Source organism: Pituophis catenifer, unplaced genomic scaffold (genome assembly GCF_029215685.1).
Source record: "Pituophis catenifer annectens isolate HBS135680 unplaced genomic scaffold, rPitCat1.0.hap2 SCAF_9, whole genome shotgun sequence".
Classification (NCBI taxonomy): Eukaryota; Metazoa; Chordata; class Lepidosauria; order Squamata; family Colubridae; genus Pituophis; species Pituophis catenifer.
In genome coordinates this window covers 10,023,484-10,037,328 of record NW_027256889.1, presented here as the reverse complement: position 1 = coordinate 10,037,328, position 13,845 = coordinate 10,023,484, and the positions used below count along the sequence as shown (strand labels likewise).

The window sequence follows — 13,845 nt, the reverse complement described above, 5'->3', positions numbered from 1 at the left end:
CATACATGTTCTTGCAAATGACCTCCCCAGGCTCCGGAGGCCGTCGGGAGGCTGGAAACAGGCCTGTTTCCTGCTTCCCAAACTTCTGGTAGGCCTGTTTTTCACCCTCTCCGAGCCTCCGCGTGTACCCTGCACTTACCTGCATCCAAAACGGGGCGTGTGGGGACTCCTGGGAGGCGGGGTGGGAGGGGCGGGGTAGGAGGGCCAGGGCCAGGGCCAGGGCCAGCCAGGAGTGGGATTTGGGGGTTCTCCGAACTGCACAGAATCTTAGCTAGAGGTTCTCCCGAACCTCTGCGAACCCAGAGTAGCCCACCCCTGACTGGGTTTGATTTGCAAGACATAGTAAGCCACACACACACACACACACACACACACACACACACAAACAACACCGCAAGCAAGGTTAGGTTTAGCCAACGTTGGTAAGCCTAACAGACTCAATTAAATGTGTTGTATAAACACAACTTCTCTTTTTTTTTGTCTCTCCCAGGCTCCCTGGGCAGTTCTCAGAACAAAGATGAGAGGCAAACTGTTTAGAAATAGAAATAGAAGACATATAGGAGTGCCGAAATTAATAATCACCCATTAATTCTGTGAAGAAACACCTGCTGTGGTATAAGTTTCCTTTCATTGCATCCACTCAAGAAAATGATCTGGATTTTTCCATCAAAAGTTTTCTTCTTGAATGACAGGAAGGGGCCGTTTCTACTCTACAATCACATCTCTGTAAATCTCTCTGTGTGTGAGCGCGTGCTTTGTTTTAAGCAGAACGCAGCTTACCAACCATGACAATGGCTCACTTGAGGTTAATAAACTGCTGAGTTTTGGTGCTTGGTGGGACTGCAGAAACTGCAGCAGGGGACGGGGAGTAATTGTCAAGCATCTGGCAGACCACAAAACACAATTAGAAGCTTGGGTGTGCCTGCTGGGTCAGAAATCCTTCAGGTCTCTTCCACTCTGACCAAGAAACCAAGCCAACATTGTGGAATGTTGGGATCGCCAAGGCGATGTTCACGGGTCCATTCATGGACCTTATTTACCATCATTGATTTAATTAAAAAAAATAAATCTAGCAACACTCATACTTCTCTTAGAATGGGAATATTGCTTCAGTTGCTCTGTTGAGCCAATTTTTTTCCAGCCTCCAAAAACAGGGTGCCTTTTTTAAGGGATGCGGTGGCTCAGTGGCTAAAACGGTGAGCTTGTCGATCGAAAGGTCGGCAGTTCAGTGGTTTGAATCCCTAGTGCTGTGTAACGGGGTGAGCTTCCATGACTTGCCTCAGCTTCTGCCAACCTAGCAGTTTGAAAGCATGTAAAAAATGCAAGTAGAAAAATAGGGACCACCTTTGGTGGGAAGGTCACAGCGATCCGTGCGCCTTTGGCGTTTAGTCATGCCGGCCACATGACCACGGAGACATCTTGGGACAGTGCTGGCTCTTCGGCTTTGAAACTGAGATGAGCACCATCCCTTAGAGTCGGGAACGATTAGCACATATGTGCAAGGGGAACCTTGACCTTTACCTTTAAAAACGGCAGTCTTCTGGATCTGGTCACATCCATCACAAGCCTTTTGATTTGTCCACAACACACACTCAGGAATCCAAATATGGTTAGAGAGCCATAGTGTGTCAGCCCTTCAGGACAGACCAGATTAGGAAACCAATGCCATGTAGGTCAAGACTACTTTTAATATAAAACTATAGTAACAGAATCTTGCAAGACAGGATATGTTTCCCACTCCCTTCTTTCATCTTTGGGAGGACTAAGGGGAGGCTTGTCTGAGATGTTTACTCACATTACATTCTTGGTCTGGGCTCAGACCCCTCTTATCAGCTGCTTGCAGATAATCTTGTGGCTCTTTTCCTGTCCTTCAAGGCCATTCCCACTGTCCTGTATGTGGATTGACCAATCTGTCTTCCAACTTTTACTCAATTTCCATCCATTATTCCTTGTCTGGCCTTTGGGTGCTTTGGAAAATAGCTTGACCCTCTCCTTTCTGTGGCTCAAATATTGGAAGACAGCTATCAAGTCTCCCCTAGTCCTTCTCTTCACTAAACTAGCAAGGCCCAGTTTCTGTAAAAGTTCTTCATATATTTTAGCCTCCAGTCCCCTAATCATCCTAGTTGCTTTTCTAACCCTAACCCTAACCCTAACTCCTAACCCTAACTTAACACTAACCCTAACTTAACACTAACCCTAACTTAACACTAATCCTAACCCCAGGGGTGAAATGTAAAATACGTTATTACCGGTTCTGTGGGCGTGGCTGGGTGGGGGGGTAATGTGACTGGATGGGCGTGGCCAACTTTATTTTTTTTTAACTTTTAAAAGCATTTTTTCCTCTTCGGCCGAAGAGGTTGTAGAAAAAATGCTTTTAAAAGGCTCTGACAATCCCAGCTGAGCCGCGCGATCATCAGAGGCTTTTTTGCCTTAGTTTTAAAAGCATTTTTAACCTAGCTTCTGGATTTAATCCATTGTCTGGATTTGCATGATACCCTGAAACATAAACTAGCCAAAGGATTGGGTTCATAGAACACACTCCGTAAACAATCAAGGTGAAAAACAAATTGAGCTTACCATGGGGTGAATGTAGCTGCCAGGTTTGCCACCGGTGCGTTGATTGCAAGTGCAACCTTGGTGTAAAGCAGAGGCGGGTCACATTTGGGTAGCTGGTAGTGGGAGGTCACACGGACCTCACACATTTTGGGGAAAACCATTGAGTAAGATTAGATTATGTCAAGGGTAGGCTTCAAAAATTTTAGCAAGGGGTTCTCTGTCTGGTTGCTGGGTGAGCATAGCTATGGTGGGCATGGCCTAGTCAACCTCCTGCACCACGGAGGGGGGGTTCCGGAGGCTTTCCTCGAGCCTCCAGGAGGACGAAAACGGCCTCCCTAAGCTTTGGAGGCCCTCCGGAGGCTGAAAACGGGCCCGTTTCCAGACTTCCGGAACTTCTGAGAGGCCTGTTTTTCGCCCTCTTCGAGCCTCTGCGCATGTCCTGCACTTACCTGCATCCAAGATGGGTCGTGTGGGGACTCCTGGGAGGGGAGGGGTGGGATGGGCGGGGTGAGCCAGGAGTGGGATTTGGGGATTCTCCGAATAGTACAGAATCTTAGCTAGAGGTTCTCCCAAACCCCTGCAAACCCCCAGCAGCCCACCCCTGGATTATGTACTTTCTGACATTGTTTCTCCCTGGATTTCTGGACGGGATGGGGTTCTGGGTTTGGGTTGTTTTTTTTTTTTTTAATGTCTTCTTTCTCTGAAACGATAAACATCAGTAGCAGGAAAATGGTTTAACTCCTATTTGCTAAATATCCCTGGGTACACCGCTTGAATTTCTCCCACATGATCTGTGAAGAGCTGTTGTTTCGTGGCACATATTGGAAGGTGGAGTAAATCACGGCCCTTTGCTTGAGAGACTGGAGTGGGAATAAAACTTTCCCCTTTGCTTGACACTGAGAGAGCCTCTGGGTTCTTGCAATAATAGATTGGTGCTCTCCTAGCGTCCTTTCGCGTCACAATGACAGACAATTTGCCAGAGCTGAATACAGATCCAGTTTGCAAGCCAGCAAGTTATTTGAACGGAGTGGAATGACTGGCACACTCTGCTAAGGAGTGTCAAAACAGGACATCTAGCCAGCTCTTCTCCTGTGTAAGATTCACATGTGCTACCCCAGATCGTCTTTTAGTGCAGGCTTGGGTTGGGAAGTAGCAGCCCACGAGCCTCTGGTGGCTGCCCAGCAACCATGCTCTGGTTTGGCTTGAAATAAAGTCTCGGACCAGTGGGAGCCATTCTGGAACGATAGCCTTGAGTGTTGTGATTATTTTAATTCTTTTCTCCATGATTGTATTTTGAACGATTGAATGCCACCCACGGTCCAAATGAATAGGGGCGGCTTATAAATATGGTTAAATAACAAACCAATAAATAGCAAGCAGGCAAGCAGCCAGCCTGGGTGAAAAATGGGCATCCCAATTCTATTTTCACAGCATGGATGGAAGGCGTGTGCATATGTATATATATACACACTCAGACACACAAATCACCCCTACATAAAAAGAGAGGCTGAGTTTACACCTTATTCTGTACAAGGGATGACGAACCTATGAGACACATGTCAAATAGGACGAGTCACATTTTGGGTGACACTCCAGTATTCACCAACACCCAACTATTCTCACAAGCACTCTCTGTTCTCATGTAATTTTAGGAAGCTCTGCGAGAATGGGGTGTGCTCTAACATGGCCTTTGGAGACTCTGAAAATCGCATAAGGGGATGCTTTTGCTGGTTTTGGGAGGCTGCAGAAGAGCATTCCCTGAACGTTACTTCGAGAACGAAGGTCTCGTGTGACCTGGAGCACCTTGGATAGGCTGCGAAGGCCTTTCAACAGGAAGAGAACATTGGCTGAAGCAGGGGATGGGATTCAAAAATTTTAGCAACCGGTTTTCTGCCCGGTTGCTGAGTGGGCGTGGACTATTCAGCCTCTGGAGTGCTCTAAAGGTGGTCTAAAGGTTGATGATGTTGGGTGAAGAAGAAAAAGGGCAGAGATGCTGGGAGTGCCCTGGTTTTATGCCCTCTCTGGGCCTCACATTAGAGCTTCCTGTTCCTGTGTAAGAAATGTATTCTGATTGGTGGTCAGACTCCTAGGGGGCGGGGGTCTTAGCTAACTTTGTAGGCTGTCTGTCTCCCAGGCTTGGTTGAGCCTTGCTGGGTGTTGTAATCTCCCCAGGTACCATGTGGTGAGTTCTTTTGCTAGATGGGTAGAGGGCTAATCCTATCTGTGTTATGTAGAATAGACTGGCCCAGGCCTTAACGGCCCATTGACAAAATGGGGGTGGGGTGGGGGCGGGTGAGTTTCTGCCTCCCTTTTAGGGGAAATATTCTGCCCTTTTAATATTTCCTAAAATATCTCATTTTCTTAGGAGAGGGATGGGTGCTAACTTCCTACAACGTGATGCCTCACTTAATGACTGCCCCACTGAATGAATTTCGTTGATGACAACGATGAAGATCGGCAGGATCTCTTTCCTAGTCAAAAGGGGACTAAACATTTCTGAATTTCAGAGCAGTGAGATAATGTTTGGAAATATCACAGATGGACACTTCCCGAACTCGTTAAAGTTATAAAGAAAGGGGAGGAGTTATAGCATAATCAGATTTGCAAGATTCTGCTATTATACAGTTTAGTCAATCTCAATAAAAGTAGTTTTAACCATCCTGTGGAATTGATTTCCTTGTCTTGGTCTACTTAAAGAGACTGGGGTACAGGGACTTAAGGATATGTCCTCTGAGAACAGGGGGAAAGAATTTGAGATGTTCAGTTTGGAAGGAAGACAACTTTAGGGAGACATGCTAGCTATATTCAGACACAGAAAGAGAAGCTGCAGTCCAGAGGTATTTTGATGTGCTTCAGACATGCGTCATTTGTACTATCTTATAAGTAGCTCAGGAACCGCTATTTGTTTGGCTGAGAACATGTCCTGGGGTTGAATCCACTGCTTGGAGGCCACCCGCCAAGATTAATGTACCTTCAGCAGGGTGCTAAATCTGTTGTATCGGGAGATACTTGGCTGAGTATTCCAAGATGACAAGCCAAAGGCCATGCTGTTACTCGTGTCCTGCAGGTCTGAAATGAAAGGTAGGAAGAGTGGGAGGATGGCCCCACATATTAATGAGATGCACACTGCAGAATGACCTGGCGCTCCGGCTGTTTCCTGCAATCCATCCAGATCGCGATTATGCGTGTGATTATGTCTGTGCTGCAATGCAGATCACTTACATTGGTGGTGGAAAGCAGCAGGCCCACATCTTGTAGCACGGAAACTGATTGTGCAGGCAGAGCGCATCAGCGTGGCATCAGACGACGGGCCCTGGACATGGGTGGAAGCGGCTGTTTAAAGTTGCCGCAGGTTCCGCCAAGGAAACGAGGAGGGTTTGTTCTCAGCCCCTGGCTTGTGATTGTGCGAATTCTAGATCGATGCGTCTTGTTTTCCCTTTGCGTTGAGGTCAGTGGTGACGAGACCTTGGAAAGAGATTCATAGCTGCCTTTGTCGTTTCGGTGCTGCTGACAACATTTGCAGAGCCGGCCTTGCCCCTAAGCGATCACACTTTTCACTTTGCCCCTAGCCAGAGAGACTTTTCTAGAGTCCCCTTCTGGGTGCTTAGTGTGTGTGTGATGCTGCTGCCCTCTGCTGTCTACAACCCGCTTGCCTTGCGGGGTCTGTGTGCGTGTGGGTGTGTTTCCTGAGAGCTTCACTAGGTATTAATTAACGCAACAAGGTCTCTCTCTCTCTCTCTCTCTCTCTCTCTCTCTCTCTCTCTCTCTCTCTCCAAGTTCTGCTATCACCTCCCATTTTGCAAATCTGAGGACATTCCTTTCCGTCTTACTTATCGGAGATAACAATCAGGCTGAAAAACAGCCACAAAAGAGCTTTGGGTGATTCAGAAGGTTTTAAAGATTAATATACAATTGAAACCCGACCTTTTTTTTTAAAAGTTCCTGGGAGCAAACAGCTGGGGGAAAAAAAACCCACATAGATCTTTGTTTTTGTACATGGTACCTGCAGTGAAGTTATTGCATGCATAAGGATGGAAATATTTGTGCATTACCCACAATGGAGGAAGGGTTGGGGAAGGCGATGGAATTTGCTGAGGTAGCTAAATTGACTTGTTTGGTTAGCAAAGAGACGCTTTCTATGGTTATTGCTGACTGGAAATCCCTTCTGGATTTTTTTTTTGGGTGTGAAACAGAAAAAATGAATATGATTTATGGCTTTGAGGATTAGATCGGGTAGATTATAGAAAGAAGAGAGTTGTAACCATAAAGTAAAGGGTAAATTTATAATTGTACTTATAACTACTATATACAAGAGGGGAAGCTACTTTCTATCTTGTTTCTTTCTTATTTTTCCGTCTTTCCCCCCATTTTCTTGAACTTTAGCTTTCTCTTGTATTTCAGATACAAGAGGAAGATTGTATGAAAATATAGATATTTTCAGTCTATCCCTGTTGCAGTGCTCTATCCCTACCTGCCTGAAGATATCCATTATAGTGCCAGTCCCTAAGCAGACAGTAGTGGTATCCTTTAATGATTATAGACCAGTAACTTTAACATCTGTCGTCATGAAATGTTTTGAGAGGCTGGTGTTGAACTATATTAAGTCTAGTCTTCCATCTACTTTGGACCCATACCAATTTGCATATAGGAGTAATAGATCAACTGACGATGCTATGTCTATTGTTGTCCATGCTGTACTGAATCATTTGGAACAACAGGGGACATATGCGAGGCTGTTATTTGTGGATTATAGCTCTGCCTTTAACACCATTTTACCCAACAGGTTGTTTCTTAATATGTCCAATTTGGGTATAAATCAGAGGATTTGTTTGTGGATAAAGGATTTTCTGACAGATAGGCCACAGTCAGTAAGGATGGGATCTCACTATTCCTCTACTCTGATACTAAGCACAGGAGCCCCCCAGGGTTGTGTGCTAAGCCCTTTCCTTTATTCCTTGTACACACATGACTGCACCCCATTGTATAACACCAACGCAATTACTAAATTTGTGGATGACACAACAGTGGTGGGGCTCATTAATATGAACAATGAGTCTGCTTACAGAAAGGAAGTACAAGGGCTGACATTGTGGTGTAAAGAAAATAACTTTACACTTAACACCAAAAAAACCTAAAGAACTTATAATTGACTTCAGGAGGAAGAGAGATGTACATTTACCATTGAACATAAATGGTGGGGAGGTGGAGAGGGTTGGTAGTTTTAAATTTCTGGGCATTTGTATCTCGAAGGACCTCTCATGGACTATGAATGTTAAGATGCTTGCGAAGAAGGCACAGAAGAGGCTGTACTTCCTGAGAATGCTCAGGAAGGTAAATCTATCACAGCATCTACTTCTGTCCTACTATCGCAGCACCATTGAGAGTGTCCTGACATATGTCATTCTTGTATGGTATGGAGTAGCTCTGTAGCAGACAAAAAAACTCTACAGAGAATCATTAAAATTGCCCAGAATATCATCGGGCTCCAGCTACCAGCCCTGGACGACATCTTTGAATCTCGCAGTTTGAGGAAGTTGCATAACATTCTCAGAGACTCTTCCCATCCTGCTTACAATCTTTTTGGACTGTTGCCTTCTGAATAGTTTTTATCCCAGAGGTATAATTGCACTCAACAATGAACTAAAGGGCCACCATCAGTGAGCTCTTGGACAGCATTACTTGGTCTGTTGTGTGGATGTTTGGGTGGTTTAGGGGTGGGGAATTGTGGTGGGTGGGAGTGTGTTTGTGGATCGTTATGTGTGTTGGACCTGATCTTTGGGCATTAAGTGAATTTCATTGTATGGGTATAGTGTGTATACACGTACAATGACAATAAAGTTATTATTATTTCATTTTCTTACTTTATATTGGTTGGTATTAGTTTTGATCTCCCTTTTAAAAACAGCTTTAATTTGTATTATATAAAAAGATAGAAGATAGTTGCACACACATATACAAACACAGAGACACAAAACCTATCTCTCTTTCTTTCAACAAGAAGAGCCAGTTTAGGCTGGGGTGACAAGCCAGTCACTCAGTTTCTGTCCCAAACAATGCATCAACACTTTGTTGATTAAAAAAGAAGAAAAAAGATAAGAGCTTTGGGTGGTATAACAGCTGCATGACCAGGAATTTCTATTAAAGGTTCACCAAAGAAAACTAGCAACTGCTTAGTGGGAAAGTAACAGTGTGATTAGGTGTATACATCATGCTTAGTCATGATCTGTTAGACCTTGGCTTCCTAATTACTTCACAATTATCTAGTATTATGCATCACGCTGGGCTTAGCACTGGGCTTTGGCCAAACCCAGATAGAGCATCTTATCATTGACTGAGATTTTCGTTTGTTTATATCCCTTTTATCATATATTTTTTTTCTTCTGCATGGAAAAACTGGGAAATGGTGTCTTCAGGTTTTGATGATTTAATTCTGAATGCAAAGCAAATGGAGAAGGACTTTTTGCAGAACCGATCGTTCCGATTGAAGGATGCCCCCAAGGACACTCAAAAGAAAACAAAATAAAAATAATGTTGACGATGATGACAATGATGATGAGGAGGTTGAGGAAGTGTAGGTAAAAAGAATCGGTTGACAGTTGTTCTATACTGAAGAGTTGCTATGATCAATTCAACATATCCAGCCAAGATAAATTTTCTGTCAAGGTGTAGGTGGATCTCTTATTTATTTATTTTTTTAAAAACTTCCTTACATTCTTGGAAGGCCTAGAAGTGGGCAGATCATATAGTACAGAACTGGAATGCTAGCCATCTCACTGACTTGGCAGTCCCACTTCTGGAGAGGCTGGGAACAGTCACTTGCGGCATCTAACACACTGAAGAAGGTAAGAATGAGGGAAGGACGGGCTGGTGCTTCCAAAGAACATCAAAAAAAGTCAAGAGAACTCTCTTCAATCTGTGAAGAGAGTTACATGAAAAGCCAGCACGAGTTTTATTGGGCTTTTAAGTCAACGGGAGTTGATTTAAGCTGGAGAAACTTCTTAATGGCGGAGGAGATTAGATTAGATTAGATTAGATTAGATTAGATTAGATAGATGGATGGATGGATGGATGGATGGATAGATAGATAGATAGATAGATAGATAGATAGATAGAATTCTTTATTGGCCAAGTGTGATTGGACACACAAAGAATTTGTCTTTGGTCCATATGCTCTCAGTGTACATAAAAAGAAAAGATACATTCGTCAAGAATCATAAGGTACAACACTTAATGATAGTCATAGGGTACAAATAAGCAATCAAATCATATTAGGAAACAATATAAATCATAAGGATACAGCAACGAAGTTACAGTCATTCAGTCATAAGTGGGAGGAGATGGGTGATAGGAACAATGAGAAGATTAATAGTAATAGTAATGCAGACTTAGTGAATAGTTTGACAGTGTTGTGGGAATGATTTTTTTAGCAGAGTGATGGTGTTCGGGAAAAAAATGTTCTTGTGTCTAGTTCTGGTGTGCAGTGCTCTATAGCGTCGTTTTGTGGGAAATTTGGAAATGACTGTAATGTCAAGGGATTTTCAGGAGATACCAACCTCTCCCTTGCTGGGATCTTTAAGGAGAAACAGAAGCCAGGAAGGGGATGTTCTACCTCTGCATTTCTTGCAGCAAGAAGACTGTCTCTCTCCTGTTCTCCCCTTGATGTACAAATTTAGGCTCCCTACCTTTGCAGTAGCTTCATTCTTCAATGCTTTCTATGGATTCTTCCTCAACTGGAAAGACTATGAAGAAACAAAGTTGAGGTCTAAGATGGACCAGAAAGGTTGGACCATGAGAGTTCCATGCTCAAAAAAAAGATTTCTCCTTTAATACCCATTATGGGAGGATAGATAAAGGTAAAGGTTCTCCTCGCACATATGTGCTACTCATTCCCGACTCTAGGGGGCGGTGCTCATCTCCATTTCAAAGCCAAAGAGCCAGTGCTGTCCGAAGATGTCTCCGTGGTCATGTGGCTGGCATTATTAAACGCCAAAGGTGCATGAAAAAATAGGTGGTCCCTATTTTTCTACTTGCATTTTTTTAATGTGCTTTCAAACTGCTAGGTTGGCAGAAGCTGGGACAACTCCCCATTTCCTCCCAATCAGCTGGGATTTGGGAGGCAGAGAATAGATGGGGCTGGGGCCAGTCAGAATTTTTACTACCGGTTCTCCGAACTACTCAAAATTTCCGCTACCAGTTCTCCAGAACTGGTCAGAACCTGCTGAAACCCATCTCTGTAGCAGTATTCCCATATCCCCAGGGCTGCCACAAAGAAGAGCGGGTCAAGCTATTCTCCAATGCACCTGAGGGTAGGACAAGAAGGGTGGAAACCTATCAAGGGGAGAAGCACTTTAGGACTAAGGAGAAATTTCCTGACAGTTAGAACAATTAATGAGTGGAGCAACTTGCCTCCAGAAGTTGTGAATGCTCCAACACTGGAAGTTTTTCAGAAGAAGTTGGATAACCATTTGTCTGAAGTGGTGTAGGGTTTCCTGCCTAAGCAGGGGGTTGGACTAGAACAGGGGTCTCCAACCTTGGCAACTTTAAGACAACTTTAAGCAAAGCTGGCTGAGGAATTCTGGGAGTTGAAGTCCACAAGTCTTAAAGTTGTCTGTTATTCTATTCTATATTCTATATTGTTCTTTTCAGCTGATATTTTCCTGTTTTTTTTTTTTTAATTTGATTTATATGCCGCCCTTCTCCGGAGACTCAGGGCGGCTTACAATGCACTAAGCAATAGCCTTCATCCTTTTGTATATTTATACAAAGTCAGCTTATTGCCCCCACAGTCTGGGTCCTCAATTTACCTACCTTAGAAAGGATGGAAGGTTGAGTCAACCTTGAGCCTGGCGAGATTCGAACCTGCAGTAATTGCAGGCAGCTGGTCTTAATAACAGGGTGCTTTAGACCACTGTACTACCAAGGTACACACTTTTCAATTGTGTGTAGTCTTCTCCTCTGAGCTGTAACTCTCTAGTTTTATCCGCTGAATCAGAGGCTGTGTTGTAATGCAACACACTTAACCGGGTCAGCTACAAACCTTGCAGAGGCATTCTTTTCCTCCCTAGCTTGGGGCTAAACGAAAGCCTACTGCACAGTTTTAAATATGGGGAGTTCAAGGGCAATAGTAGACAGAGCTGACTTTCTCTTTCTCGCCAGCTCGTCTTCTGTTTCCAATAAAGAATTATCCAAAGAGGAAATTAGCAGGTGAAGTGTTTACCCCTCCTCCCAGAATAAAAATAAGTAACAACCTACTGCAGTGTTTTAAATAGATGTAATAACCTGAAGTTAGCTCCATTATTACGGTAGCTTTTTTTTTTTTTTTTAAATGCCTTTGACATTGCAGCTTGACTAACCAAGTCTCTGTGGATGAGATGGCTGTTTAAGACTCAAGAGCAGAGTGAGGGGAAAAAAAAAGCTGACAATACAGTTCTTAAAACAGTGTAGAGATTCATTTGCTCTCTCCACTCTGGACAACGGGAACTTATAATAGATTCTAACCTTCTGCATTCCTTCTGGTTTACCCTCCTTCCCACTACTCGGTGCACTTGCCGTTTCTGAAAGAAACAAAGGAATAATTTGAGAATCGCAGCTCTCCGGAAACCTGCAGTGGAAGGGCCTGTCAATTTATTCAGATCTAATCAGGTGCTTTTCACGAGAAAGAAAGACAGACAGACAGACTCACTCCGGGAAGCCTATTTGCTTGCAATCTCAGACATACCTGATCTTATTATTAATAACAGTTACATCAGAAATAAGTGGTGCAGAACGCTATTGCTCTGAATGATTTCTGTGGGATAATTACAAGGTGTTTTTATACAACAAACTCAGCTGGGTTAGTTAAAGCAGGGGTCCCCAGCCCCCAGGCCGTGGACCGACACTGGGACGCAGCATACCAGATACTGGTCCGCGGAAAGAAATGAAGTCCCATCCGCGGGATGCAGGCAGCACACAAAACCACGCCCCTTCTGGAGCGCGGAAAAACCTCACTCCACAGAACTGGTCCCTGGTACCCAAAAGGTTGAGGGTCACTGAGTTAAAGACTCAGGGGTTTCAAACGTAAGGCCCGTGGGCCACATCCGGCTCACCGTGTGCTTAGATCTGGCCTGTAGGGCCGCCCTGGAAACAGTGAAGGACTGGCCCACAGTGCCTCTGCCAGGAAAATGGAGGTCAAGATGGCTGCACAGGGCCCATTTTTGGCTGTGACGGCCTCCTGCAGTCCTTCGCTGGCAGAGGGCTGCAGGAGGCCATTGAAAATGGATGTTGAGCTGGCCACGCCCCCTGGCCACCCCCCCCACCTCCCCTGAGGTCAAACACTACCCTGATGCGGCCCTCAATGAAATCGAGTTTGATACCCTGATTTAGCAGCTTCATTCCCAGAAAAGGCTGACCTTAGGGTTAACTTTGAGGATCTCCCTGTGTCTCTGTATCTCACGCATCATGTTATGTGAACTCCAGCTAATTGGTTTTTCAATATATTGCAAGGATCTTGAAAAGTATTTTCGGTGAACACAGAATGTGCCAACTGCTTTCATGTCCACCATTTGCTCAGTCAATTTGTGCCCGACAACTGTTTGCAGCATTGTAACCTCTGGGTTTTTTTAACCTCCAGAGCATCAGCAAGTAGGAATGGCATATTGTGGCTTGTTTGTTCCCCTGATCTTCTACTTCATCCTGGATGTGAACAAAGGTGAGAACATTCAGCAAAAGGATGGGACACTATTCTATGTTTCGGTCAGCGGTGGGTTTCCAATATTCTTACCACCGGTTCACCCTGCGCGTGCACGCTCGCTTCACACATGCGCCTTCCGTGCATGCACCCAGCCCTCTGCGCATGTGCTTTGCTCACTCACGTGCCTTCCGTGCATGCACCCCGCCTCAAAAACATGCCTAAATAGGACGCCATAGAGCTGGGGCGGGTGGACAGGCGGGTGGGCTCACCCACAATCTTCGCTACCAGTTTGCCCGAACTGGTACGAACCGGCTGAATACTACCTCTAGTTTCAGTCCCAAGAGGTGTAGAGGAATCATTTATACCTGGTTATATATAAAGATACAGACGTGGTAAATCCATGCAGTTTATTCTGTGATATTTTCAGGTGGTTTGCTTTGCCTTCTTCCTAGGGTTGAGAGAGAGGGACTGGCCCAAGGTCACCCAGCTGGTTTTGTGCCTAACGTGGAACTAGAATTCACCATCTCCCACTTAATCTAGCCCATTTCCTTTAATCACTACATCAAACTGGCTACCAGTGTGAGTGTGTCTATGACTTAAAATAATAAGCGAAAGAGCAA

The 13,845-nt window shown here is 44.5% G+C and overlaps 1 protein-coding gene across 1 annotated transcript in view; it reads left to right on the top strand.

Moving 5' to 3' along the window:
• The first annotated feature begins 5,600 nt into the window (after positions 1–5,600).
• NPHS1 (NPHS1 adhesion molecule, nephrin) overlaps positions 5,601–13,845 on the top strand; it is a 58,096-nt gene continuing 49,851 nt past the window's right edge. The window contains exons 1-2 of the mRNA XM_070949709.1: positions 5,601–5,637; positions 13,166–13,243. Coding sequence (XP_070805810.1) covers positions 5,601–5,637; positions 13,166–13,243 — 115 coding nt within the window. The remainder of the gene's footprint in view (positions 5,638–13,165; positions 13,244–13,845) is intronic.